Raw genomic sequence first — 25,250 nt, forward strand, 5'->3', positions numbered from 1 at the left:
TTTTGCCAGAAAAATGAAAGATTAATTTTTTACTCTATAAATTATTTTTTTAGCATCAGAAAGTTTATTATTACTTTGTAAAATGTTTTTATACGATTAAATTAAAAGAATCTTTTATGAAATTAAGATTTCTTTCTTAAAAGTTAAAACTGGTGAAGAGTAAATTATATGAAAATTATTATCAAACTAGTTGAAGACCCGCCCGATGTGCGGGTTTAAAATTTTAAAAATTATATTCAAATTTGTTGTACGTTATTTATAAATTTTACTTTTGTTATAATATATTGATTTATATTTATTTACAACTTTTTATGTATGTTACCAATAAAAGTAAATTTTTTTACACCTAAATATACCCTACGTTACAAATATATTACATAATATACTAATCAATGATGTAAAATCACAATAGTGTATGAACACCATGGAGAAAACCTCAATTCCGCCCTCATCTTTTATGGAGAGAATCTTGTGTCCAACTTCCTCTACCATAGAGAGAACCTTGGCTATGCCTTCCTCAGTTGGGGAGATAACCTTGCGTTAAACCTCCTCCACCTTCCTCCCTTTGGAAGATAACCTTGTGTCCAACCTCGTACACCATAGAGAGAACCTCAGTTTTGCCCTCATCCTGAGTGGAGAGAACATGTTATCGTCTTTTTGCTATCTCAAAATGGCTTGCTCCGACAACCAATAAAATAAAAAACTTTTTCTAACGTCACCAAATTTTTGTGATAGTAACTAATGTTAAATTTCTCAATGTATTTGTGGAAGTGTGTTTAACACACCATGATGTAGCCTCTGTCTCTGTAGCGCCTCAACTGCCACCTTACTTAGTGAGCCCATGTCTACTCTCAGTCCATGGGCTCGCCTTCCTAAGTGGGCCCTACATCTATTCCCGTTGTGGATCCACCCATATTCAATGGTCTGTTTGTTACGTTTGAGATGCTTTAAAAACTTGTTTACTGATCGTACAAATCAACAAATGATATTTTCCTGTGTTTTGTTCTCACTCGCACAATTCCGACAATCACTTCGAGGAAGGTCACCCATCATGAAATTCTCTCAGGATCCTTAACCGATAAATAAATGCATTTTGGTGACATATATAGCCAAAATCAATTCTTTTAAACATTTCCACAAACCAGGGTGTCACAGTCTTTGAGCTCCTATGGATCTATCAACAACGATTTATTTTCCAATTTATCTATCTATATTTGTTGTAAACTTATGTTTAAGCCTATTTTATCCATCTATTAGGTTGATGAACTTCTACTCGTTATCTCCCTTTAGGATTGAATGAATAATGGTACAATTATGTTTGCAAAATAACGAAGAGTTTATGACCAACCAATCAAGGTTGAGAAATTAGAAGAAAATTAATTTGACATAATTAAATAAACAATAGAAAATTATAAGCACAGTAATATACGAATCCTAAATAATTCAAAGATGAAAATATAAATTAAATAAAATAATCTAAAAATACTAAAAAAAATTAAAAATACAATATTAAGAAAAGTAGACGCATATATTATTTTTTGGGTTAACATATTAATATTACCTATTTCCAACTGAAAAATGAGAAAGTAGGAGAAAGTTTTGGTTTTAAAAAATAAGAAAAAATTACCTTTCCATTTAAAAAAAAATCCCAATTAAACAATCTTGAAAGCAGTATTTTTAAATAACTTAAAATTAAAAATAATTATATAATATATAATTTCGAATTTTATGAAATATATATATATATATATATATAATCTTCTTATAATTATTTTTAAAAACTTTTTTTTATATTCTGTAATTTTTAATAATTATCTTTTTATATTATTAATATTTTTTTAAACAAAATTTTTGTTTTTTGTTGTAATCAAGTTACACATGTTAAAATCAGAGATTGATAACTGGACACATGTCAAAATCTTGTTAATGGCTAACTTTCAAAACTCTACTTTATATAATAAGATATAAGTAAAACTAAGACTATTACATTGGTTTTTTTTTCAACACTCTATTTTTTTCTTTTTAACACTCCACATCATCATCTATTTCCTCCACCTAATAATTCAACATTCATTCAGTTTTTATCATCTACAATGGTTTTGTTTAATAAAGTTTAACACCTTACTTTATTTATTTTATTATTTTATTTTTATATGTTCAAATAAAATGAAACAATCTCTATTTATAGAGTATGAAAAATAATAAATTTTGATGTAAAGCAAAATAAAATAAAAATTTGATTACTATAAAATAAATGATGTCAAATATTTAGGATGAAATTAAAATTTTTTAATAACCAATAAAAATGCATCATGTGTCCTTAGTGGTCCCTATTTTTGTTTATTCAACATGTTGAAAGAATTCAACATGGTAAAATCCACATAGATTTTTTTCATTTTTCAACACCCCCATTGTATGAATTCAACAGTTGAATTTATAATTCAACACCCCCATTGTACATAGTCTAATAAAGAAATGAATTATTTATATAGTATATGTAGTATTAAAATAATAATACTTTTCAGCCTATCTTATCTAATATTTACATTTTAATATTTGTTTTAATATCATCATGTAGTTGGATAATTTTTTCTAACATTAATTTTGTAAAATAAAATAAAAATCTAATAATAACTTACATTATTTTGTTAATTATACTTTTATTATAGTACACAAAAATTCTTTTTTGGATTAGGGGTTCACCGTAGTAGGGTTTCGATTTCTATACGTCCGGGATCTAATAAAAAGCATCGTCATCGTCGCCTGAAATCGACAAACTGCATGAAACCTAAATCCGGGGAGGATACGATACTGGTGCTGGCCCGGCGCCAATGCGTATCAGTGGATCGTTTGAGTAACTCTGTAAGTAATTCTTTCATTTTTTTCCTTCCCTTTTTACTGTACTTAAAAGATATCAGAGAATCATCAAATCATCCATCTGATTCTGCTTCATCTCCATCTTCTTCTTAGGAGATTTTCGATCTCAAGAGTGATAGGTACGGATATATGTTAACATTCTGTGATGAACAGTCTCCTTGTCCTCCCGTGGTCTTCCTCTATGCGAAGATGAGCCTCCATCGTTACAATTTCGTCAAGGTTTGTTTAACAAAATCATATATGCATCTCTAACTGTAAAGCTCTAGCTATGCCTATTACTACATTCAATATCTTAGTTTCTTCTTCTTCGCAGGGTACACAGTTTGAGCTGATTGGCGTACAGAAATACGTTAAGACCTCTAGTTCTGCTGCTGCTTCATACTACATTACTTTGGATGCAACTGATCCCGCCACTGGTTCCCTTCAAACTTTCCAGAATATAGTATCAGAAATCAGTTTTGGCAGATTTATGCTGTCTTGCAATATTGCAAGAATTAAAGGTGGTTTTCTCTTTGCCTATTCGTTGTCTTCATCCAATGAAATCATACAAATTCTAATTTAAAAAAAAAAATATATATATATATATATATATAGGGGAACCAAGAGATGGCAGAGGATTTTTGAGGAGGCCAGATATTCGAGGTGTTTTTTTTTTGCATCATTATTAATTTATTATTAACTGTCTTGATCATCCAATGAAATCATAAGAATTTCTGATTTTTTTCTTAATCTGTTGTCTAGGTCTAGGGGGACCAAGAGATGGCAAAGAGTTTTTGAGGAGGCCAGATATGAGCTTACCTAAGTGCCCGTCAGAGAATCCTTTTGAAACATATTACCTAGTAAGATCAGGATGATTAAGACACATACTATTTTGAGTATGATCAACAAATTAAGTAGTATTAGTAGTACTAGTATAGTGATATAGTATGTTTTTTTTTGGTCTCATTCAGGTGAAGGAATCTGAGCTGCAAGAGAATTCCTGGATTCGTCTCTATTTGGAACTTGCTGTTGCCAAAACTGATAGGCATTGCAAAGCTAAGGGTGCTGGTCTCTCCGACTTGGAGATTGTAGACGTGGCCATTGATGCTGCCAATGATGAGGAAGGACTCTATGCCAATAATGCTCTTTTCTACATAAGGTACAGGGACTTGTACAAGGCTACCCTTGGTGAGCCTCTTGATCGCATTGCTATTGTTAGAAGAAGCTTTGATAAGCCTACCGGAGGCTTCCGTCTCGTCGGTCATGCTATGAGTTCCGATGTTATACCAAATCACCGTAAGATTGCTAACGAGGAGGATACGGGATGCTCCAGTTTCAAGGGTCAGTCCACAGAACTTCCAACTCAAATCTCTTCACCTCTAGGTGCCTCTGAGGATCATGAAGCGGCTAATCAGCTAGCTGGCTATGATTAACTTGAGAGATGAAGAAGCTGCAGGAGACTCAATGGAGCTTGACTCGCCGTCTGCACTAGATAATTAACTAAGTTATTTAGATTGTTAAGTAGATTGGTCACTTGAATAGTTTATCACATCATATGTTTCCTTAATTAGGAGAAGAATGGGAGTCTGATAGAAGCAGTTATGGTTTGTTTAGAGTTTCTCTTTGGTTTATGTTTACATATAATGTCTACTTTGTAACATCTATATATTATATCTATAGAATCGGGTTATATGTATTTCTACAAGTATCAGAGAGTCATTCTTCTTCTTCCTTTCAGTATTTTTCTTTTTCATTTCTCTCTTGGTAATTGACCCTTGGTACATAGATAAACTAGTGATGGAGAATGTTCCTTACACAGCTTACTTTGATTTTCCTATAAATTTGCAACGAGAAGAGACAATTGCTGGAAAGAGACAAAGAAAGCTCCTTAAGAAACGACAAAATGGTGGTATGTTACCCCAACCCTTCTTAGTTTGTCAGTGAAGTCGCAGTCTCATGTAATGTATGTTCTTATATTTTCCCTTCTGCAAATTGTTATGATGTTGATAAGTTTTGAGATACCGCTAACTCCAATTGCACAACTCACCGACTACAAACTGATAAGAACAGAGAGACTAGCACATCACTAGCTCTTCACTCACAATCTCACATACGAGACTCAAACACAAGATTCAACATTCAACTATAAGCATAACCCTCCCCCCGCTCACAGAGCTTGTATTTAAAGAGAAAACTTCAACGGCAAAACTTCCTAATGAGAAAGAGTTTCTGCCAGCACAGGAGGAAGAAGTCATCCCTGACGAAGTTTACAAGTCTCGTCTTGCTAGTATTAAGCGGGTATGTTTCTCCTTATGTATACCTCAGCTTCTTGTTTCCTCTATGTTTGGGTTATGTATCATATGTCTATTGATTTTACCTTTCAGGAAGGGGAAGTTGTTTTGCGTGAGAGAGAAAGGTACACATTGGAGAAGGGGCTGCTTATGAGGGAGATGAAGCGCATACGAGATGAAGATAATTCTCGTTTCAACAATTTCCCAGTTTTGAATAGTCGATATGCTCTTCTAAATCTTCTTGGTAAAGGCGGATTTAGTGAAGTCTATAAGGTCAGAACATTGATATATACTACATTCTCTTACATGTGAGAAATATTTTGCAAAAAATTTTAAGCAGGCATATGATTTGGTGGATCATAGATATGTTGCATGCAAGCTTCATGGTTTAAATGCTCAGTGGAGTGAGGAAAAGAGGCAAGGATTATCATTGTGCAAATAGTTCATGGCCTTGTATAATTGAACAAAAAATCACAGAAGATAATCCACTATGATCTGAAGCCCGGGAATGTTCTCTTTGATGAGTTTGGAGTAGCAAAAGTGACTGATTTTGGTCTAAGCAAGATAGTGGAGGACAATGTTGGTTCTCAAGGTATAAAGCTTACATCACGGGGAGCTGGAACATACTGGTAAGCAATCTATTTTTCGTCTCCTTGATATGATCTCTTATGTTTTTAGTCTCTTCTAACAAGGTTCGGTAATTCAGGTACCTCCCCCCTAGAATGTTTTGAGCTTTGCAAAACTCCTTGATCTCATCAAAGGTCAGTGATTTGGTCAATGATGTCCTTATCAGATTATGTTATAAAAGTTTTGTGGTATTAAACTGTTTTGACATTCAGGGTGATGAATGGTCGGTTGGTGTTCTGTTTTACCATATGCTATTTGGAAAGAGACCCTTTGGACATGACCAAAGCCAAGAACGGATACGACGAGAAGACACGATCATTGAAGCCAAAAAATGGTCATGAAACCGTATCTCCATGTTCTCACGGTTGCATTGCATTTGACAGTGTTGCTGCTTTGGCTATTAAGAGGAAAAAGAAAGGGAAATATTTCTGGGAAGGTTGTATTTAGAGAAAACAATGTTGTAATTTGTAATTCTACTGTATTAATGGATACAAATATAAAATTAATCTTAATAAGTTGTAAAAAAATTACATTGTCATGCCATTGGTCGGTAAATGTTTAAGTTTTGAGTAAGCCTAAAAACATAATTTTAATATTACACTAATAAAAAATTTTAAACAATTATTCATTTAAAAAAAAAAATCTTTCTCTCTCTAATTAATTATAGACAAAAATGACGAATAAAATTTTAAAAATATTGTAAACTAACCAGAATTTTTAAAAGTAAAATTTTATATCTAAGTATACAATATAATTATTTTTAATAACTATATTTGAAAGATTTTGTTAAGATTTTAAATTATGATTCTCACTAGATTAGTTCCGCGTATTAACCCTGATATAAAAAAAATATTTAAAATTTAAAGTTGTATTTAAGATATTAATTTTATTTCATTTGATTTTTTTTTCAACCGGATTTAGAGTTCACACACTCCATCTTGCAATACAATTTTTTTATATTTTACATGATAATAAAATTAGATTTTAATTCTATGAACTCAATCCCAATGAATAACATTTATAATTTTCATATCAAAGAAAAATGTGCATTATATCTTACTTAATTTTTTTTAAACTAAAAATTAATAAAACATAACTCTCAAAAAAAAGCTGAAAACTAATTTTATCTCATATTTTAAGAAGTAACAACATCTTAAATATATTTATCTCATATTTTGTAATCTCATATGTAATAATTTTACTACTTGTCCAAGGAATTTTAAATAAATCTATAATAACATAATCATAAATTAATAAAAATTTCATAGACATTATCATGAGAAAATTATTTGTTTATGTAAAGGTGAATATCTATAATCTTTTTTCTTTTAGGATTAATAATTGACAGTATAATTTATTTAATTATGGTATTATAGTAATTAATTGTATAATTTTATTAATTCTTTTTCTTATAGAATTAGTACTTTTAAATTAGAATTAGTATTTTTATATACATATATGAACTATCTTTTATATTTATTAAATTGTTTAAATATTTAATTTCTTATAATTTACAAATAAGTTAAAACAAAGCTTTTGAATAACACGTGACAAAATTTTTAATTGTTAAAATTGACACGTATCGCGATCACATTAGTTAGTAACTTTGAAAACCAAAGTTTATATAACAACATAATATTAAATAAGCTATCAAATCATTCACCGATTGAAAAACTCAAGAAAATTACATTAATTTTTTATTTTTCTTATATTATGTTAATCACTAATTTTAACACATTAAACCTTTTAATACTTTAATCATTTTTCTGTATAAATTTTTTTTTACTATATGATTATAATAAATAATAATTGTAATTAAATTTCAAATATTTTCCTTATTAATTGCACATATTTTCCTTATTAATCACACATATTTTCCTATTGAAATTAGTGATATAATAGATAACTTTCCTATTAGAATTATTTACTTAATATATTACTTTTGGTTTTATATACTTTCAAAAATATTAATTGTAATCCTTTTATTTTAGGATTTTTAATTTTCTTATAATTATTAAATAAATTTTCTTTTCACACATATTAAAATATTAAAATATTATTGATATACTTGACATGTGTCGCGATTATATTAATTACTAATTTTGAAAACTAAGATTTATATAATTAGATATCTATTTTTCTTTTATTTCATTTATAAATTGTTTTGAATTATCATATAATACATATGAAAAATAATTTTTGGTGAATATGTTGTGATTTGAATTTTTAAAAACAAAGATATATTATTTAATCTACGAAGAAGCAAATGTGTGTTTTAATGTTCCACATCGGCAGGTTTGTAAAACTAAATTTATGTGGTTGATAAATTAATAAATTTTATTTTCCCACAGTTACAATATTATAGTTATTACTTTAAAATATTTCACAAAATAATGATGCAAATACAACAAATAAATAATATAAAACTGTAATATACATCAAACTTATTAAAATACTATAATATTCTAAAATGATTCTTATACAAAAAGATATATGCAAATTTACCAAACAATAGCAATGTTAAAAGTAAATACTGTCTCAAATAAAATAACTTTTTTTCAACAAATAAGATAACTTTTTATAATAAATATAACAATATTTTTTATATATTATAATTTTTTGGAAAATATGTTGATATGTGCTTTATAAGAGCAAGTCTTGTGAGGATTACGACGAAAAAAATGAATATGAAGATGAATTTGTTTCTGATGAGAGAGAAGTGGAAGTAAGAGAGTGTCATGTGATGATGATATACTCCAGAAGGTCTAAGTCACTTAGTTCACTTCCACATAAATTTCGTAGGCTTCTAAAAATGAATTTGATGTTGCTTATCACATATGAAAAAGCTATACTGGTTCACAAAAGGTCCAGAAGTAGAATTTACCATAGAGGAAAAATTCAGAGAAATACTGAAGTTTGTTGCAAGTCCCATTCGAAATAGTTGGCACATCTAATATGTGACACCAACCCCTTACAAGGGTCGCCAATATCGATCATGTAAATATTCCATAGAGTCGTGATAGAGTTGGTGATAAAGATTATTGATTATAATTTATTAAATAATAAAATTTTAATTTTAATTTACATGTAGCATATAAATTTACTTTAAAATTTTATTAAAATGGTCTAATTATAATCAAAAAATTTAGATTTTACAAGATTAAGATTTTTTCTTAAAACCGTGAAACTAACATATATAGAAAAATATGTTGTTGAATATATATGAAACTAACAAAGAAAGAAATCAACATATATATAGTGTCAAAGATAATAATCTAGATTCTAACATATCTTATTTATTATAAATTACCGAATTTTATTATTTAATATAGTAAGCTAATCTATGTTATGCACAGCTAGTTTGAATATCACCTAAATATTAAAGAAAGAGACCAAAAAGAGAGATTTAAATACAAATTATTGATGTGTATTTACAAAAAAAAATTTGAGAAATATTTAGTTTATTAAGAATACAAACATATTCAATGAAAATTTAATGCAATAAACTTTAATATTTTACTATACCAAAATTAGATATTATAGTTTTTTCGTTTATATTTTAAATCTAAATTTATGCGTGTAATATCTAGTATATTGGTATTGTTTAAAGTGACGAACATGTTTTTCTAATTAAAGAAAAAAAAAATACATTTAATAGATAATTTCCATCATGTAAATGGTATGAAATACAAAACAATAACATAATGGTTAAAAGTAATGGTATATTTTATTTTTCCAACTCTTTTGCTTTTGTGTATCGGTTCAATTTTATCGGATAATCCCGAATACATATACGGAAATCAAAAACACTGCTGGTCAGGTCAACCATTATCCATGACATATGGAAAGAAAGTAAAAAAAAAAAAAATGTAAACTTACCAAATTGATGCACCCAAAAAAAAAAAACTTTCCAAGACCTCTATTCTCAAGCCTCTCCTCCACGTGGATTTTGCAGAACAAAAGCATGTAAATTTGTTGATGGGTTTCTCAGATTCTAGCTTTCAATTCCCTAATTCTCCATTAAAGAAACCCTAATTTCCCCCTCCCCGAGCTCTGGCTGATCTGGGTAGATTAGGCGAGTGAGCTGTGCGTTGAAGTAGTGTCCGCAAGTGTTTGGCAATGTCGGATGACATGGTGATACATTTCTCCTCGAATTCTTCTAATCAGTCGGATCACTCTTTACCCGACAAAATCGCCAAGCTTGAGGCTCGCTTGACTGGTAAGACCCCTTCTTTGGCGAAGCAACCACAGCAGCAGCAGCAGGTCTCTGTCTGGTCATCTGCTTCTGCCGCTGTCAAAGTCGTGACTTCCACACCGCCTGGATTGTCCGAAACCTCTATCAGTGATTCAGACGACGACGAGGTAACCTCAATAACAAATATTTCGATTTCTTTTTTTTTTTATCGTTCTTGAATTGAATTATTTATCCCACTTGCTTGTTGTTGTTGATGATGTTCGTATCCTCTATAGATAGCTCCCTTGTGTGTATTGATTAGTTTGTGCCTTTTGATCAAAGTGTTATTGCAATGTTGGCTAGAAATCTTGGCATTGCAGATGCATCTATATTTCTTTCTTGAACAAGAGATACAATTCCTTTTTAGCTAGATCTCATTCTCGTTGTTGCTGCCTCAGAATACTGGAGATTTCTTAATCCGAGCTAATACCAAAAAGCGACAGAAAGTTCAAGAATCTAACAACTTCGCTGCTGTTGATCATACTGAGGTAGTGCTTTTTCTTTTGTTTGTAAAGAAGTTGTTTGTATAAGGTTTTTTACCTGGTTGATGATATTCTTGGTATAATTCTGGTGTGAAATTGTATAAGGTTTCTATCTGGTGTTGTTACAGCTTGTTAAGTTTTGTTTCCTCGTATTTTCTTTTGAACTATTATTGTCGAATTGAAGCTCCAAGAGGCAGCATATGATGGAAGGAAAAACGATGCTGACTCCAAGACAGGCCTTGATGTAAGTAAGAAGAAACAAGGTCGAGGTCGGGGTACATCAACAGGCAGAGGGCGTGGTTCTAAAGCTAATAATGATGTCACAAAATCTCAGTTTTTGGTTGCACCAGTATCATCTGCAAATCAACTGGATCTCTCTGATCAAAAGGTTATATACTATTTCCTTCATCTGATCTTACATGCAACCAGTCTTGCGTTCATTCATCTTGGATTTACATATATTGGACTTAATTTCGTTGACAAAATGTTGGCATGAGTTTGATGTTCTTAACTGAAGTAAAACCTTTCAAGTTATCTTATGTGAAAAACTAAGCAGGACAAGAAAGAATTACTTTTCTCACTTATTTATTAAAGAGAATCTTTATCTGGATTGGCAATGATATCGGCAACCTGACATAGTTTATCGATGAATATTTATTCTTCAGGATTTTAGGCCTGATGGACAGCACAGGAATGGTGAATGCTCTTCACAAGATGTAAGTTTCTCCTCTAATGTCCTTTACTTCGTAATCGTCTCGTGTTGGGGGACTTATCTGCATCTTATAAGTTGGGTATAATAAGTGAACGGACTGTTATTCTGCTACAATGAAACCGCATAGTTATATCTTTCTTCATTCACTCTTTGTTGCTTGTTTATAAATAGGAAGGCGTGACATCTTTGCGTGCAAAAATCGCTGTGCTGGAGGAGGAATTGTGTAAATCTCGACAAGATTCTTCTGAGTATCAGCACCTTGTCCGGAAGCTCGAAAATGTATTGTGTGAATGCCTTTCAGATTTAGACAAATCCTGCTTATGCTATTACCATTTTTGCCTGTTCACATTCCCCTGCTAATAATCCTAATAATGATCTATGCAGGAGGTAAAAGATCTAAACGATCAGGAACAACAAGGGAAACAAAAGGTAGGCAAACTTTCATTTCCTCTTCCTAATATAAATTATTGAGAACTTTTATGATCTTTTGTTAAAATTTCCACCACTATGGCATGGTTACTTTTATTGTTATCAATGAATCTTAGAGTAATATACAGTTTCCTCGTTAGAAGCATGGTAGTTCTATCCTGAGAAAGGTAAATCATTGACAGTCTCCTGATTTGCTTAGAATGCTCACTAAATTTAATGATGTTGCTGTTGCTAGAAAACTGAAATATGTGTGAAAGCTTGGATCTTGCATAGTCTATCACATATATACTCTATTTCCAGTGAGCTCTTTTCATAAAGCATTTATTTAGGTAAAAATAACATGCAATCTATTGCCGATAAGGTCTATGTGCATTGAATGTGGAACCTAATTGTAAGGAATAAGGATCAACATTTTTTTGGCCTTTTAATCACTCATTGTGAACGAGTTTTTGAATACGAACTCGGTATCTTCATATTAACTTGGTACTTAAATTGGCAGAAACTTTTGCACACCCTCTAGCAATATTCTCATTAGTGTAGTGAAGCAATTATCAATATTCTATGGTTGCTTTTCTCTGTTATTATTTGGTGTAATATCTTGTGCATACGAATAATTTTCACAATCTTATGCAAATCATGCGGAATTATCAGGTGTAAGCTAACAGTGCACTTGCTAACTGCAAGCTTTGAACCTTTATTTTTCGTGATGTAGACAACGAAAGTAATCTCTGACCTTCTCATATCTGTTTCCAAAACTGAGCGACAAGAAGCAAGATCGAAAGTCAGACATGATTCTTTGCGATTGGGCAGTGTTGGTGTTCTCAGGTCTGCCATATTATTCCATATATGTTCTTTTGGTCTTAGTATCTATCCAATATATCCTTCATCTATGTGCTCATCTATCACAAGTATTGAGAATATACTTTACGGGGAGATATAATAAAACATGTATAGCAAAAATAGATTTGCTTTCTAGTAAAATCATTAAACCAACTCGAATAGAGTTTTAGAAAGAAATTATTTTTGATGTTTCTCTTCAACCCGCAGCTCTCTCATCTGTTAGGTTACAAAGTTAGTTTCTTGATTTGTGATCAAAATTCAATCCATTAGCTGTGTGGCTATTCTGGTGTTTTCAGGACTGGAACGATCATAGCTGAGACATGGGAGGACGGCCAAATGTTGAAAGATCTGAATGCTCAACTTGTAAGTTAAGCTGTGTACCAACGGATATTCATTCAACTAATATCAATAAGTAACTGTTTTGATTTTTCTATAAATTTGCAACGAGAAGAAACAATTGTTGGAAACTAAGGAGGCTATTGAGAGACAAAGAAAGCTCCTTAAGAAACGACAAAATGGTGGTATGTTACCTCAACCCTTCTTAGTTTGTCAGTGAAGTCGCAGTCTCATGTAATGTATGTTGTGATATTTTCCTTCTGCAAATTGTTATGATGTTTAGCACCCTTGGTTTTTCTATTTGGTTGTAGATAAGAGTGACGGAATTGACACAGAATCAGGAGCCCAGGAGGAAGATGTCATCCCTGACGAGGTTTACAAGTCTCGTCTTGCTAGTATTAAGCGGGTATGTTTCTCCTTATGTATACCTCTGCTTCTTGTTTCCTCTATGTTGATTGGGTTCTGGTTATGTATCATATATCTATTGATTTTACCTTTTCAGGAAGAGGAAGTTGTTTTGCGTGAGAGAGAAAGGTACACATTGGAGAAGGGGGTGCTTATGAGGGAGATGAAGCGCATACGAGATGAAGATAATTCTCGTTTCAACAATTTCCCAGTTTTGAATAGCCGATATGCTCTTCTAAATCTTCTTGGTAAAGGCGGATTTAGTGAAGTCTATAAGGTCAGAACATTGATATATACTATATTTTCTTACATGTGAGAAATATTTTGCAAAAAATTTGATATTTGGATTTTAAGCAGGCATATGATTTGGTGGATCATAGATATGTTGCATGCAAGCTTCATGGTTTAAACGCCCAGTGGAGTGAGGAAAAGAAGCAAAGTTACATCCGCCATGCCAACAGGGAATGTGAAATCCATAAAAGTCTTGTGCATCACCACATTGTTCGTCTGTGGGATAAATTTCATATTGACATGCATACATTCTGCACCGTTCTGGAATATTGTAGTGGTAAATCAGAATTCTCTGATATCTTCGTAGAATCTTATCCTGGAGTGTAGTTCCCACTCTTATGTTTTGAATTTCTTGCAGGGAAAGACCTTGATGCTGTTTTAAAGGCAACACCTAATCTTCCTGAGAAAGAGGCGAGGATTATCATTGTGCAAATAGTTCATGGCCTTGTATATCTGAACAAAAAGTCACAGAAGATAATCCACTATGATCTGAAGCCCGGGAATGTTCTTTTTGATGAGTTTGGAGTAGCAAAAGTGACTGATTTTGGTTTAAGCAAGATAGTTGAGGACAATGTTGGTTCTCAAGGTATGGAGCTTACATCACAGGGAGCTGGAACATACTGGTGAGCAATCTAGTTTTCGTCTCCTTGATATGGTCTCTTTTTTTTTTTTAAGTCTCTTTTAACAAGGTTATGTAATTCAGGTACCTCCCCCCAGAATGTTTTGAGCTTAGCCAAACTCCTATGATCTCATCAAAGGTCAGTGATTTGGTCAATGATGTTCTTATCAGATTATGTTATAGAAGTTTTGTGGTATTAAACTGTCTTGACATTCAGGTTGATGTATGGTCGGTTGGTGTTCTGTTTTACCAAATGCTATTTGGGAAGCGACCCTTTGGACATGACCAAAGCCAAGAACGAATACTACGAGAAGACACAATCATTAAAGCCAAAAAGGTTGAGTTCCCAGTAACAAGACCTGCCATATCAAATGAAGCAAAGGTAAACTAGACATGCCGGTCTCAAACCTGGTTTAAGTAAAGTGGTACCAAATGGTCATGAAACTGTATCTCCATCTCCATGTTCTCACTGTTGCATTTATTGCAGGATTTGATCCGACGGTGTCTAACATATAACCAAGCAGATAGGCCTGATGTTCTAACAATGGCGCAGGATCCATATCTCTCCTACTCTAAGAAATGAGAGAGTGTGTAGTCTTCACAAACAAGCCAGAGATACCAAAGGACCAGATCGTAGAAATATTTTTTGGTATAGATTATAAAGTTTTTTTTTGTTTTGTTTGTCTAGATAATTAATCTCCCGGCCCCTTGAACAATATTAATTTCGGGTGAATATAATTCGTCTGGCTTCCTTTTATTATGTAACATATTATGTATATTCTTCATGTTTTTGAATAGAAGAACATGACCTGAAAAAGTTGGAAACAGGTTTTTGTTCATTATAGCGTCTGTTCCTCAGGTTTAATTTAAAACCAGATAGTAATGTGATCAATCGATGGAATTAAAATAAACCGAAGATTAAACCAAGACAAAACCGAAGATTGGTGACCACTGGCTTGCAAGCAATTACTACAAGACAAAAGAAGTCTACTTATCCACTCATACCATACCACCAAAAAACTAACACTTAGAGCTTCTTCCATGGCTTGCTCCGTTGCTTCTTCAACTAGATTTCCCAAGATGCAATCCGGGGTATGGTACAGTGGATCTTTCACTCCAAGAGTCACAGTGAGATGCTGTGAAACCGCAAACGAGTCTCCGCGACCAAAATCAAAGCTCCAAGTGGGATCACCAATCATCATCGTTGAAGCCCCCAAAGTTATAAAAACAGCCGCTTCAATGCCTTGTCTTAGAGCTAACTCTGGCTTGGTCAAGCCTGGCGATGTTGGAAGGTCTTCTTCTTCTTCATCCAAATTCCTTATTTGTTTTTACAACCTAGTTAATTTTATGACAACACTCAGACTCTGAACGCATCATGTAACTTTTTTTGATATGGTTTTTTTTGCAGAATCGTGTCAAGAAAACCAAAGGACTTGTGGGCAGTTCGACTCTCCATTGGAACGTATCTTTTAGATGGTAAATATTTCAAAGCTTTGGAGCTTGACGAAGAAGCTTCTGATTGAGATCATATATATATATATATATCTAAAATCTTTCAAATATTGCTAATAATATTGTGTAAGGAAAAGTTTAATTTTTAATAATCACTAGGTAATTAGTCCACACAATGCGTGGTTGTATGCATATAGTTTTGAATATATTTCTTAAATTTTCGTAAACTAAAATATTATTTTACTAATGTATAATCTCAAAAAAATTATTCTAATGTATGAATCTCAAAAAAAATTATAGCAATTTTTCAAAATAACACTCCTATCAACATTTTTTTGGTATGGTTATTTATAATACAAAATTTAAAATATATAAACTTTTCTATAAAAAAAAAATTAACCAATACTACAAAAAATTATTACAAATTTAGTAGCTATATTAATATAAATAATAATATAGAAATTTAAACATTTTCCTAATATGAGAGATCTATGTTTATGATCACGTTTTGTAGAGGTTAAACATTGATTTAAAGATTTTTCTTAATGACATTGTAAACATAAGACCGTAGTATAGTAAAGTTGAATCAAATAAAATTATCAAAAAATTTAGTAACTACGTATAAAATTATTGTATATAGAATATTCTTCATTTCAAAGTTTAGAGCAATTAAAATAATTAAAAATATTAAAATTTTACTAAAAACATTTTTTCTTGAAAGATAAATATATTAGTTGTAGGAATGAATGTAAAATTATTGGGTAGGAGTTACATTTGAGTTAATGTAGTGTTAAATGGAGTGAAATGCCTTTAAAAGTGGGTTAATTATAAATAAATATTTTAATTTATTTTTGACTTAAAAGAAAAGGAATATCAAGTGGCTCAATCAAAATTTAAACTTATACTTTTTAATTGTTTTGTTGATATAAACTCAACACTCACACATAATATTCCAAATTGAAATTACTACCTTTGAAGTGACAAACTAAATTAGTTTAAAAAAAAAAAATTATATTAACTTCAATCTAAAGATTTTTTAAAACCCCAACAATAACTTAAATCTTTTTGTTTGTTTTTTTTTTCACTCATCAATTTAATTTATAGTGCTAGAATTCATACTAATGGTTTCATCTTTAGAGGATTTACTTAAATGGTATTTTAATAATTATATTATTTTTTATATTTCACTTCCAGTTAAACATGATTTCTTTTTGGAATCATTTTTTCATTTTGCTTAAATGAAGAAATTTAATTTTTTTTTATAATTAATTTCTTTTTGTTTTCAAAAACCTCAAATCTTAAATAATATAAATATTATATTGATCTTTACATATTTATCTATTGGATCACAAAACAAAATAGACTTTACAAAATAAAATAGACTTTATAAATGGATAATTATATTGATCATTCTAAATTATTAAAAATGATACATGAATATATGAGATAACCAGAATACATAATAAAGAATTAGAGATGGATCTTTTCAACTTCATGACCTTATTATGTAGTGAATATTGTAAGAGTAGGAAAAATAATGACTTATAAGATGCTAATCTAAAATAGATAATGAAGATAAACCTTTTAAAACAGATTCTCAAATAAACTTGATTTTGGTTAAAACCAACATATGTGAATTTAAATTTAGCTATGAAAATTTTAAAAATAAATATGAATAGATTAGAAAGGCAAGAAATATAAAAGAAATATTTTATTTTTATATAATTAAAATAAAAATTGAAAAATGTTAATTATATATAATACTTTCTAAATTAAAATATAGAATCAAACTCTTACAACACATATTAGATATAACAACATTTGATATTGGTGAGAGAGAAGGAAAGAATGATTACTTATAAGATGATAATCCAAATTAGATAATGGATGAATCTTTAAATATAAAACAATGTAAAATGTATATATCATTTAGTCTCTAAAATTAAAATTTAGCATTAAAATTTTACAATGATATTTCATTTTGTTTTTTGTAACCCATACAACTAAAATAAGAAATTGAAAACATAAAAAAAAATGATTTGAGATATTATGGAAGAGAATAGGAGAAGTGGAAGAGAATGAAAGAATGTGAAAATGAGAAAATAAAAATACCAATATGAGAGAATGAGGCAATGCTTATTTATATGATAAGAATTGATGGAGGTTACATTTAGAATTATTGGAGTTACAAATATTATTTATTGTGCTTGAATAAAATTGAGTGGTGGAATATGATTAATGCATAATTTATTTAATTTTCAGTTATAATTTTATTTTAATGTATGAATTAAATATATTGTGTTAATTGGGTCTTAAATATTATTTAAAGCAATTAAACAATTAGAAAGCAAATAAAAAAAATAAAAAAAATTAGAAAATATTAAATGAAAACCAAGGAGAGACCAAAACCTTACTTATATATATTTTAAATATTTTGTGTGTTTGGCGCAACGATCTACGAACCAAAGGCGTTATTATACTGGGTTAGTGATTAACCCGAATCCAAACGGGTACAACGGGTCGTAATGCGGGTCACCAACGTTCATCGGCAACTGATCAACTGTCTTAAACCACGTCCGAGCCAATTTCCCGGTGAATCCATAATCTCCGAACAATACATCAGCCACTCCTTGACCTTCCGTTCCCGGCAGCCACGCCGCCACTAGCGCGTCCATGTTCGAGATGTAAGGCTGCATCACCACCGGACGCCCCGATACAACCACCACCACACATTTCACCGATGCGCACACGTTTTCGATTGTGCTCGGACCCGGTTCAGATATTGTTAAGTTCGTGCTATCTCCGAATCCTTCCGCGTACGGTTTCTCTCCGACGACCACGATTCCGTAATCGAATTCGCCGGATTTGACGAAATTCGTGTCGGGGTTTTGATCGTAGACGACGGTAGTCTTCGGATCCACCGTGTTCTTCACCGCCGCGAGGATCGTTGTTCCTGCAAAATTCAGTTTCTAATTGGTAAAATGAATCTTGAAGTAATGTCACTATTGGTGAATTTGAGAAACCCTAATATGGAGTGAGGACAAGTATGTATGTGTACCAATGGTGAGGTTGTTGCCATTGAGGCCTTGCCATGAGATTGTCCAGCCTCCACATTGGTATCCCAAGTTATCAGCGTGTGTTCCTGCAACAAGGATCTTTTTGGTCTTCTTTGGCAGAGGAAGCAATGGCTTATCTGCATTTTCACCATTCTTCAACAGCACTAGAGATTTCCTTACTGCTTCCCTTGCCAGTTCTCTGTGTTTCTGTTAGTTTGTTCAATGTTAAGTTTGGGTTCTCTAGCTTCAAAAATTGGCGTTTTATTATCTTACATTACATACCTTGCTACCAAGCTGGTTGGCCAAGCTATGATCAGTCATAGGATCTTCAAAGAGCCCCATTGTGAATTTGACTCTCAAGATTCTCTTCACTGCATCGTTGATTCTGCTCATCGGGATGAGTTTTCTCTTCACCTGACTTGTTAGTTCGTCGATTAACTCGGTCAAGTTTGATGAACCCATGATCTGCATTGGATGGTTTTAGTCACATCAAGTGTTTTAATATCTTTGAAAGTTAAAGAAAAACTTTCGAGACTGACCATATCGAGTCCAGCAGTGATAGCAGCATTAATCGAGTGTGAATAGTTAGCACCAAGAGGTGTGGTGATCTGATCAACACCTAGATAATCCGAGATGACAATGCCCTGCAAAGAGAATTTAAAATCTTTCTCATTTTTTCTGCTTTGCTTTAGATAGATTTTTTTATGATGAAACTAAGTTACCCTGAACTTGAGCTTGTTCTTGAGGAAACCCGTGATAAGTTTCTTATTGGTATGCATTTTCAACCCGTTCAAGGACGAGTAAGACACCATAACTGTTGCAACTCCCTTGTTTACCATCATAATAAGCCGGCATGTGAATGCCGAGCAATCCATTTGCATTAATAACTGTGTCGTTTGCGTTCATCCCTCTTAATGTACCTCCATCTCCGACAAAGTGTTTAGCACAGGCTGCGACTTTGGTCCTGTAAGTTTACCCAGTTATCTGTTTAACTCCATCAATCTTTGCTTCTCTAGATATCCATTATTAAAGTATACTTACTTTCCAGCGACGAAAGGAACACCCTTTTGATTGGTAGGAAGGTCACCTTGCAAACCGGGTATGATCTCAGTCATCTGTTGAACTATTCTGTGATCCTCACTATAGCTCTCATAGCATCTTCCCCATCTAGGGTCCCTACACACCTGCTCAAAGTGATTAATTACAACAACTATGTTTCTGCTGTTGTAGTAGATCAGACTTTACTTACTGCAATACATGGAGCAAAGACATATTGGATTCCTGTTGCTCTAACTTCAAGCGCAGTTGCTTCACCAATTCTCTTCACAAGGCCAGGGTCCCTAACAGATGAATGCAACAGTAAAGAAACAACGTTTTGGGTCTATCTATTCATTTGGAATGGGATTCTCTATAAGAACTTACCTGGTGACTCCGAGGCCTATGTTATGCGGGAAAATGGTGGCGTTGTACACGTTGTTGTGACCATGAACAGCATCGATCCCGTAAATTATGGGAATCCCTAAGCGAGTCGAAAGCGCTTTCTTTTGGATCTCATTCACCATGTCCACCCAAGCTTCAGGACTGGCATTTGGCTTCGGCACACTCCCTCCCCCACTAAACACACTTCCTACAAACATGATTCTGAAACAGTTGAGTATTCGTACAAGTTTTTAACAACGCTGTGACGGTCCAGAGTCATACCGATGAAGTACTTTTCAATGACTTCGGCTGTGGCATTGGCTCGTTCCACCTGAATCATCTGCCCGATTTTCTCTTCAAGTGTCATGCGGCTCATTAGGTTCTTGATCCTGACTCCCAATGGCTCTTTTGGGTTCTTATACTTGGCGTTCGTGAGTGGTACTTTATTAGCTGCCACGGCACAACAGAGTAGCAGAAGTCCTAACGTCTGTAGCAAGTAACTCAAACTCCCCATCTTAGCCCTTTGTTACACTCTCGACACCTGCAGATGGCTAACAATAACCGGTTGAGAAGGAGAAGACGATCAAGCGATATAATGACGACAACAACGATGAATATTTACAATATTTCGAGTGAGACAAGCAACATTAAGAGGTTGAGATCTTTTGTTGTTGTTTCGACTGAGACAGGAACGTTCTGAGGTTGAGGTTTTGTCTATATGCCTTGTACTTGGGTTGTTAACTTGTTATGCTTGTGAGTTTACGTAGAGACGTGTGATACCATTCCGTGACTAGAAACATCAAAAAAGCAAATCAGATTCTCTCCCTTTTCAAAGAAATATCATAAAATAAAATCTTGTGACTAATTTCATTCAAATAGCTAAAGCAAGTAACAAACTTTTTTTTATATATTTTCCATATACATATAATTGCAGGTTATTTGTTTCTTTTCTTAGTGCGATTAACATTTTTTCTTATTTACTTGTTGAGTTTTTTTCGTTGAAGTATGTTGATTTTAAAATAAGTTGGACTTACTTACACTTCAAAAGTTTCATCTCTTTTAGATGAATATTTTTGGAAAAATGATTGCCAGTTACTTGAAATATACACCAACACATAGCCACACATACAAACAATATAAATGTCTTGTTAACTACTTGAATTATTGTCATCACATAAGGACATCCATAAACAAACATATGTTATGTCTACAACACCATAAACATTCGAAGTTAGCCGGAATCCGGCGTTGACCGATATTGACCGACATTGACCAATATTTACCGGCGTTGACCGGTGTTGACCGACGTTGACCGCTGTTGACCAGAAAAAAATATTCAAAAAAAAATATTTTTCTTTCCTAATAATAATAATTTTTGTTTTTATGTATTTTTGAAAATACAAAATTAAAAATGATATTTAAATAGAAAGAGTATAAATTTGTTATTGTTTATAAAAAAATCTACTACACATCAAATTTTGGTGGTATAGTTTTATTATATTATTTTTGGTATATTTTCTGTATTAAGAAACAGACAATTCGTGGGTTCACCCTTACGGGTGAACATCTCTTATTCATCTCCTTTAAATTAAGGAAACAAATCTTAACTAAAGAAACAAAATATGTTGATCAATCAATTTTAAAATTGTTAATTTTAATATTATATTACAGTTTCTAATTATTACATCTAAAACCCTAACCATTTATTATAAACTCTAACCGACATATAATTTTGTTTAATTGTAAAATCTAAACCCTAAACACTTTTTTATAAATCCAAACAGGCATATAATTTTATTTAATAATAAAATCTAAACCCTAACCACTCTTTTGTAAACCCAAACCGACATATAATTTTGTTTAATTGTAAAATCTAAACCCTAAACACTTTTTTATAAATCCAAACAGGCATATAATTTTATTTAATAATAAAATCTAAACCCTAACCACTCTTTTGTAAACCCAAACCGACATATAATTTTGTTTAACTATAAAATGTATACCCTAACCATTCTTTTATAAACCCAAACTGACATAATTTTATTAATAAAAGAACTCTTTTTAAAAATATGATATGACATGCCATATTATTGTATTCTGATTTGTTAATTAAGAGGGATGAATGAGAGTTGTTCACCCCTAGGCTTAACAAAATTAATTACTTTATATAACACAAATTTTGTTTTTTTATATTATTTTTATTTTTATTTTTATTTTGGTAAATAATTTTCTTGTATATTTTTGTTGTTATATGTTGTTTTTGTAAATTATACAAATCATTTATCTTTTTATTTATTGATCAAAAATACATAAAAACAAAAGCATTATTATTTTTAGAAAAAAAAAACAAAATTTGAATATTTTTTTCTGGTCAATACTGGTCTACGTCGGTCAACTCTGGTCAACGCCGAATTCCAGCAGACCTCGAATGTTTATGGTGTTGCACACATAACCTATGTTTGTTTATGGATGTCCTTATGTGATGATAATAGTTTACGTAGTTAACAAGACATTTAAATTCGGACCGACGTACTATTTCTCCCTTGGAACTATCGTATCTTGCCAGATCCCCATCGATCTTTGATCTCGTTCCAGTTTCCCTTCGAACTTATAATCTCCGTTTATTTCCCCCCGAATTCATACTTCTACGCCTATTTCCCCACCGAACTATGAAACCTCGCATAATTTCCCCATCGTGTTGGTTCTAATGGTTTACTGTTTTGTTTAACCAACTGCTGAACCGTAAAAACCAAATTAAATCAAATTAAACCATATTAAACCGGTTTACAACCCATTTACAACCCGATTAAACTATCTAAACCTAAAAAAACCTAAAAAACACAAAATCCCCAAATCGATTTTGCCCCTTTCTCTCGACGAACCCTAAATTCGCGAAATTGCGAAATCGATTTTGCCCCTTTCTCTCGGCGGTTGCGATGGCGATGGTCCCGGTAAATCCCGTTCCTAATCCGCCTCCTGGAGTAGATTTCGACGCAGAAGCTGAGGATCGCGATGAGTTTCATATCAACAAGTTGGCGACAGATTTTACGGAAGCCGAGGAATCGATTCGTCATAACGTGTACCCAGAAAGCGACGATGAGGATGAGGAACGTGTTCGTAGTGGTGGTGCGAGTAGGGGGACTCCCATAGTTCGTGGTGATGGTTCAATGTACAAAGGGCAAAGCTTCTACAATGGAATCGCTTTTAAGGAGTGTGTTCTTGACTACGCACTTGTATCCGGTTGTAACTTGAAGCAATACAGGTACGATAGAGATAGAATCGGTTTTAAGTGTGTTGGTGCTAAGGGGAAATGTATGTGGAAAGTTTATGCGGCATGTTTGCACAATGAGTCGATGTGGAGGATTACATTGTACACGAACAAGCATATTTGTGTACCTAATGGAGAGTGTGAAATGTTTAAGGTGCCAGTGATAGCTAGGTTGTTTCTAGATAAGATAAGAGAAGAACCGGAATATTACATGCCTTTGAAGATGGAGCAAACTATAATGGAAAAGTGGAAGATATCAGTTACTAGAGGTCAATGTCAAGCTGCTAGGAGAAAGGCATTGGCATTGATAGAGCTTGAATATGACACTCAATTTGAGCGACTCAGAGACTATGGAGCGGAGATATTGGAAGCAAATAAAGGTTATGTTGTAGAGGTAGAGACGGTGAAGAACGAGGCTGGACAGGATGTGTTTAAGCGGTTCTATGTATGCTTTGATGCTCTTAGGAGAACATGGAAACAATCTTGTAGACCACTAATAGGAGTTGATGGTTGTTTCTTGAAAGAAAAGATCAAGGGGCAGTTGCTGGTTGCTTTAGGAAAGGATGCTGACAATGCTATCTACCCAATGGCGACTTGGAGTTAGGTGATGGGGATGGTTACATTATGGTGTCTGATCGANTGCGAAATCGATTTTGCCCCTTTCTCTCGGTGGTTGCGATGGCGATGGTCCCGGTAAATCCCGTTCCTAATCCGCCTCCTGGAGTAGATTTCGACGCAGAAGCTGAGGATCGCGATGAGTTTCATATCAACAAGTTGGCGACAGATTTTACGGAAGCCGAGGAATCGATTCGTCATAACGTGTACCCAGAAAGCGACGATGAGGATGAGGAACGTGTTCGTAGTGGTGGTGCGAGTAGGGGGACTCCCATAGTTCGTGGTGATGGTTCAATGTACAAAGGGCAAAGCTTCTACAATGGAATCGCTTTTAAGGAGTGTGTTCTTGACTACGCACTTGTATCCGGTTGTAACTTGAAGCAATACAGGTACGATAGAGATAGAATCGGTTTTAAGTGTGTTGGTGCTAAGGGGAAATGTATGTGGAAAGTTTATGCGGCATGTTTGCACAATGAGTCGATGTGGAGGATTACATTGTACACGAACAAGCATATTTGTGTACCTAATGGAGAGTGTGAAATGTTTAAGGTGCCAGTGATAGCTAGGTTGTTTCTAGATAAGATAAGAGAAGAACCGGAATATTACATGCCTTTGAAGATGGAGCAAACTATAATGGAAAAGTGGAAGATATCAGTTACTAGAGGTCAATGTCAAGCTGCTAGGAGAAAGGCATTGGCATTGATAGAGCTTGAATATGACACTCAATTTGAGCGACTCAGAGACTATGGAGCGGAGATATTGGAAGCAAATAAAGGTTATGTTGTAGAGGTAGAGACGGTGAAGAACGAGGCTGGACAGGATGTGTTTAAGCGGTTCTATGTATGCTTTGATGCTCTTAGGAGAACATGGAAACAATCTTGTAGACCACTAATAGGAGTTGATGGTTGTTTCTTGAAAGAAAAGATCAAGGGGCAGTTGCTGGTTGCTTTAGGAAAGGATGCTGACAATGCTATCTACCCAATGGCGACTTGGAGTTAGGTGATGGGGATGGTTACATTATGGTGTCTGATCGACAAAAGGTTAGAATGTGATTTGATATGTTTTATATTTTTGACCAAAGGTTACATTATGGTGTCTGATCATGTTTTCTTTGTTTCAGAGTTTGATTAAAGCTGTTGAGTTAGAGTTACCAAAGATTGAGCATCGAAAATGTGTTAGGCACATTTATGGTAATCTAAAGAAGAGGCATCCGGATAAGAAGCGGCTGAAGAAACTCCTTTGGGATCTAGCTTGGTGCTACAATAGTAAAGACTATGAAGAGGCATTGGAGAGGATCCATGCATACGATAGTAAAGTT

The 25,250-nt window shown here is 33.0% G+C and overlaps 5 protein-coding genes, 1 long non-coding RNA gene and 2 pseudogenes across 7 annotated transcripts; 7 read left to right on the top strand and 1 right to left on the bottom strand.

Annotated features, from left to right (window-relative positions):
• Window positions 2,978–4,305, top strand: LOC104772414 (UPF0725 protein At3g25080-like). The gene is made up of 5 exons (XM_019241848.1): window positions 2,978–3,096; window positions 3,191–3,377; window positions 3,472–3,519; window positions 3,619–3,716; window positions 3,828–4,305. Exons 1-5 carry the CDS (start codon window positions 3,007–3,009, stop codon window positions 4,287–4,289), a joined length of 885 nt encoding a protein of 294 aa, XP_019097393.1. The 5' UTR covers window positions 2,978–3,006; the 3' UTR covers window positions 4,290–4,305.
• LOC109131172 lies at window positions 4,654–6,115 on the top strand (annotated as a pseudogene).
• Window positions 9,639–14,949, top strand: LOC109124515 (serine/threonine-protein kinase TOUSLED-like). Its single transcript, XM_010494907.2, has 16 exons — window positions 9,639–10,136; window positions 10,407–10,496; window positions 10,675–10,878; window positions 11,156–11,206; window positions 11,374–11,481; window positions 11,587–11,631; window positions 12,344–12,456; window positions 12,768–12,834; window positions 12,923–12,992; window positions 13,119–13,213; window positions 13,310–13,489; window positions 13,570–13,780; window positions 13,862–14,126; window positions 14,207–14,261; window positions 14,340–14,504; window positions 14,610–14,949. Exons 1-16 carry the CDS (start codon window positions 9,894–9,896, stop codon window positions 14,703–14,705), a joined length of 2,058 nt encoding a protein of 685 aa, XP_010493209.1. The 5' UTR covers window positions 9,639–9,893; the 3' UTR covers window positions 14,706–14,949.
• Window positions 15,117–15,821, top strand: LOC104770477. The gene is made up of 2 exons (XM_010494908.2): window positions 15,117–15,414; window positions 15,531–15,821. Exons 1-2 carry the CDS (start codon window positions 15,164–15,166, stop codon window positions 15,643–15,645), a joined length of 366 nt encoding a protein of 121 aa, XP_010493210.1. The 5' UTR covers window positions 15,117–15,163; the 3' UTR covers window positions 15,646–15,821.
• Window positions 17,949–20,890, bottom strand: LOC104770479 (annotated as a pseudogene).
• On the top strand, window positions 19,126–20,119 carry LOC104770478. 2 transcript variants are annotated; one of them, XR_764557.2, is made up of 3 exons: window positions 19,126–19,596; window positions 19,679–19,729; window positions 19,861–20,119. It is a non-coding gene; the product is annotated as an uncharacterized LOC104770478 (long non-coding RNA). The 2 variants fall into 2 exon arrangements; XR_002036926.1 differs by having other exon boundaries at window positions 19,864–19,953.
• LOC104772415 lies at window positions 22,986–23,921 on the top strand. Its single transcript, XM_010497035.1, has one exon. The coding sequence runs from the start codon at window positions 22,986–22,988 to the stop codon at window positions 23,919–23,921; it is 936 nt and encodes a 311-aa protein (XP_010495337.1).
• LOC104772416 lies at window positions 23,996–24,931 on the top strand. The gene has a single exon (XM_010497036.1). The coding sequence runs from the start codon at window positions 23,996–23,998 to the stop codon at window positions 24,929–24,931; it is 936 nt and encodes a 311-aa protein (XP_010495338.1).

This window comes from Camelina sativa, chromosome 20 (genome assembly GCF_000633955.1).
Source record: "Camelina sativa cultivar DH55 chromosome 20, Cs, whole genome shotgun sequence".
Classification (NCBI taxonomy): domain Eukaryota; kingdom Viridiplantae; phylum Streptophyta; class Magnoliopsida; order Brassicales; family Brassicaceae; genus Camelina; species Camelina sativa.

Coding starts and splice junctions, on each gene's coding strand:
- LOC104772414 (XM_019241848.1), top strand. CDS start 3,007: ATGTTAACATTCTGTGATGAACAGTCTCCTTGTCCTCCCGTGGTCTTC. Junction 3,378..3,471: donor CAATATTGCAAGAATTAAAG/GTGGTTTTCTCT, acceptor ATATATATATAG/GGGAACCAAGAGATGGCAGA. Junction 3,520..3,618: donor GAGGAGGCCAGATATTCGAG/GTGTTTTTTTTT, acceptor TCTGTTGTCTAG/GTCTAGGGGGACCAAGAGAT.
- LOC109124515 (XM_010494907.2), top strand. CDS start 9,894: ATGTCGGATGACATGGTGATACATTTCTCCTCGAATTCTTCTAATCAG. Junction 10,137..10,406: donor GTGATTCAGACGACGACGAG/GTAACCTCAATA, acceptor TTGCTGCCTCAG/AATACTGGAGATTTCTTAAT. Junction 11,207..11,373: donor GTGAATGCTCTTCACAAGAT/GTAAGTTTCTCC, acceptor GTTTATAAATAG/GAAGGCGTGACATCTTTGCG.
- LOC104770477 (XM_010494908.2), top strand. CDS start 15,164: ATGGCTTGCTCCGTTGCTTCTTCAACTAGATTTCCCAAGATGCAATCC. Junction 15,415..15,530: donor AAGCCTGGCGATGTTGGAAG/GTCTTCTTCTTC, acceptor TTTTTTTTGCAG/AATCGTGTCAAGAAAACCAA.
- LOC104772415 (XM_010497035.1), top strand. CDS start 22,986: ATGGCGATGGTCCCGGTAAATCCCGTTCCTAATCCGCCTCCTGGAGTA.
- LOC104772416 (XM_010497036.1), top strand. CDS start 23,996: ATGGCGATGGTCCCGGTAAATCCCGTTCCTAATCCGCCTCCTGGAGTA.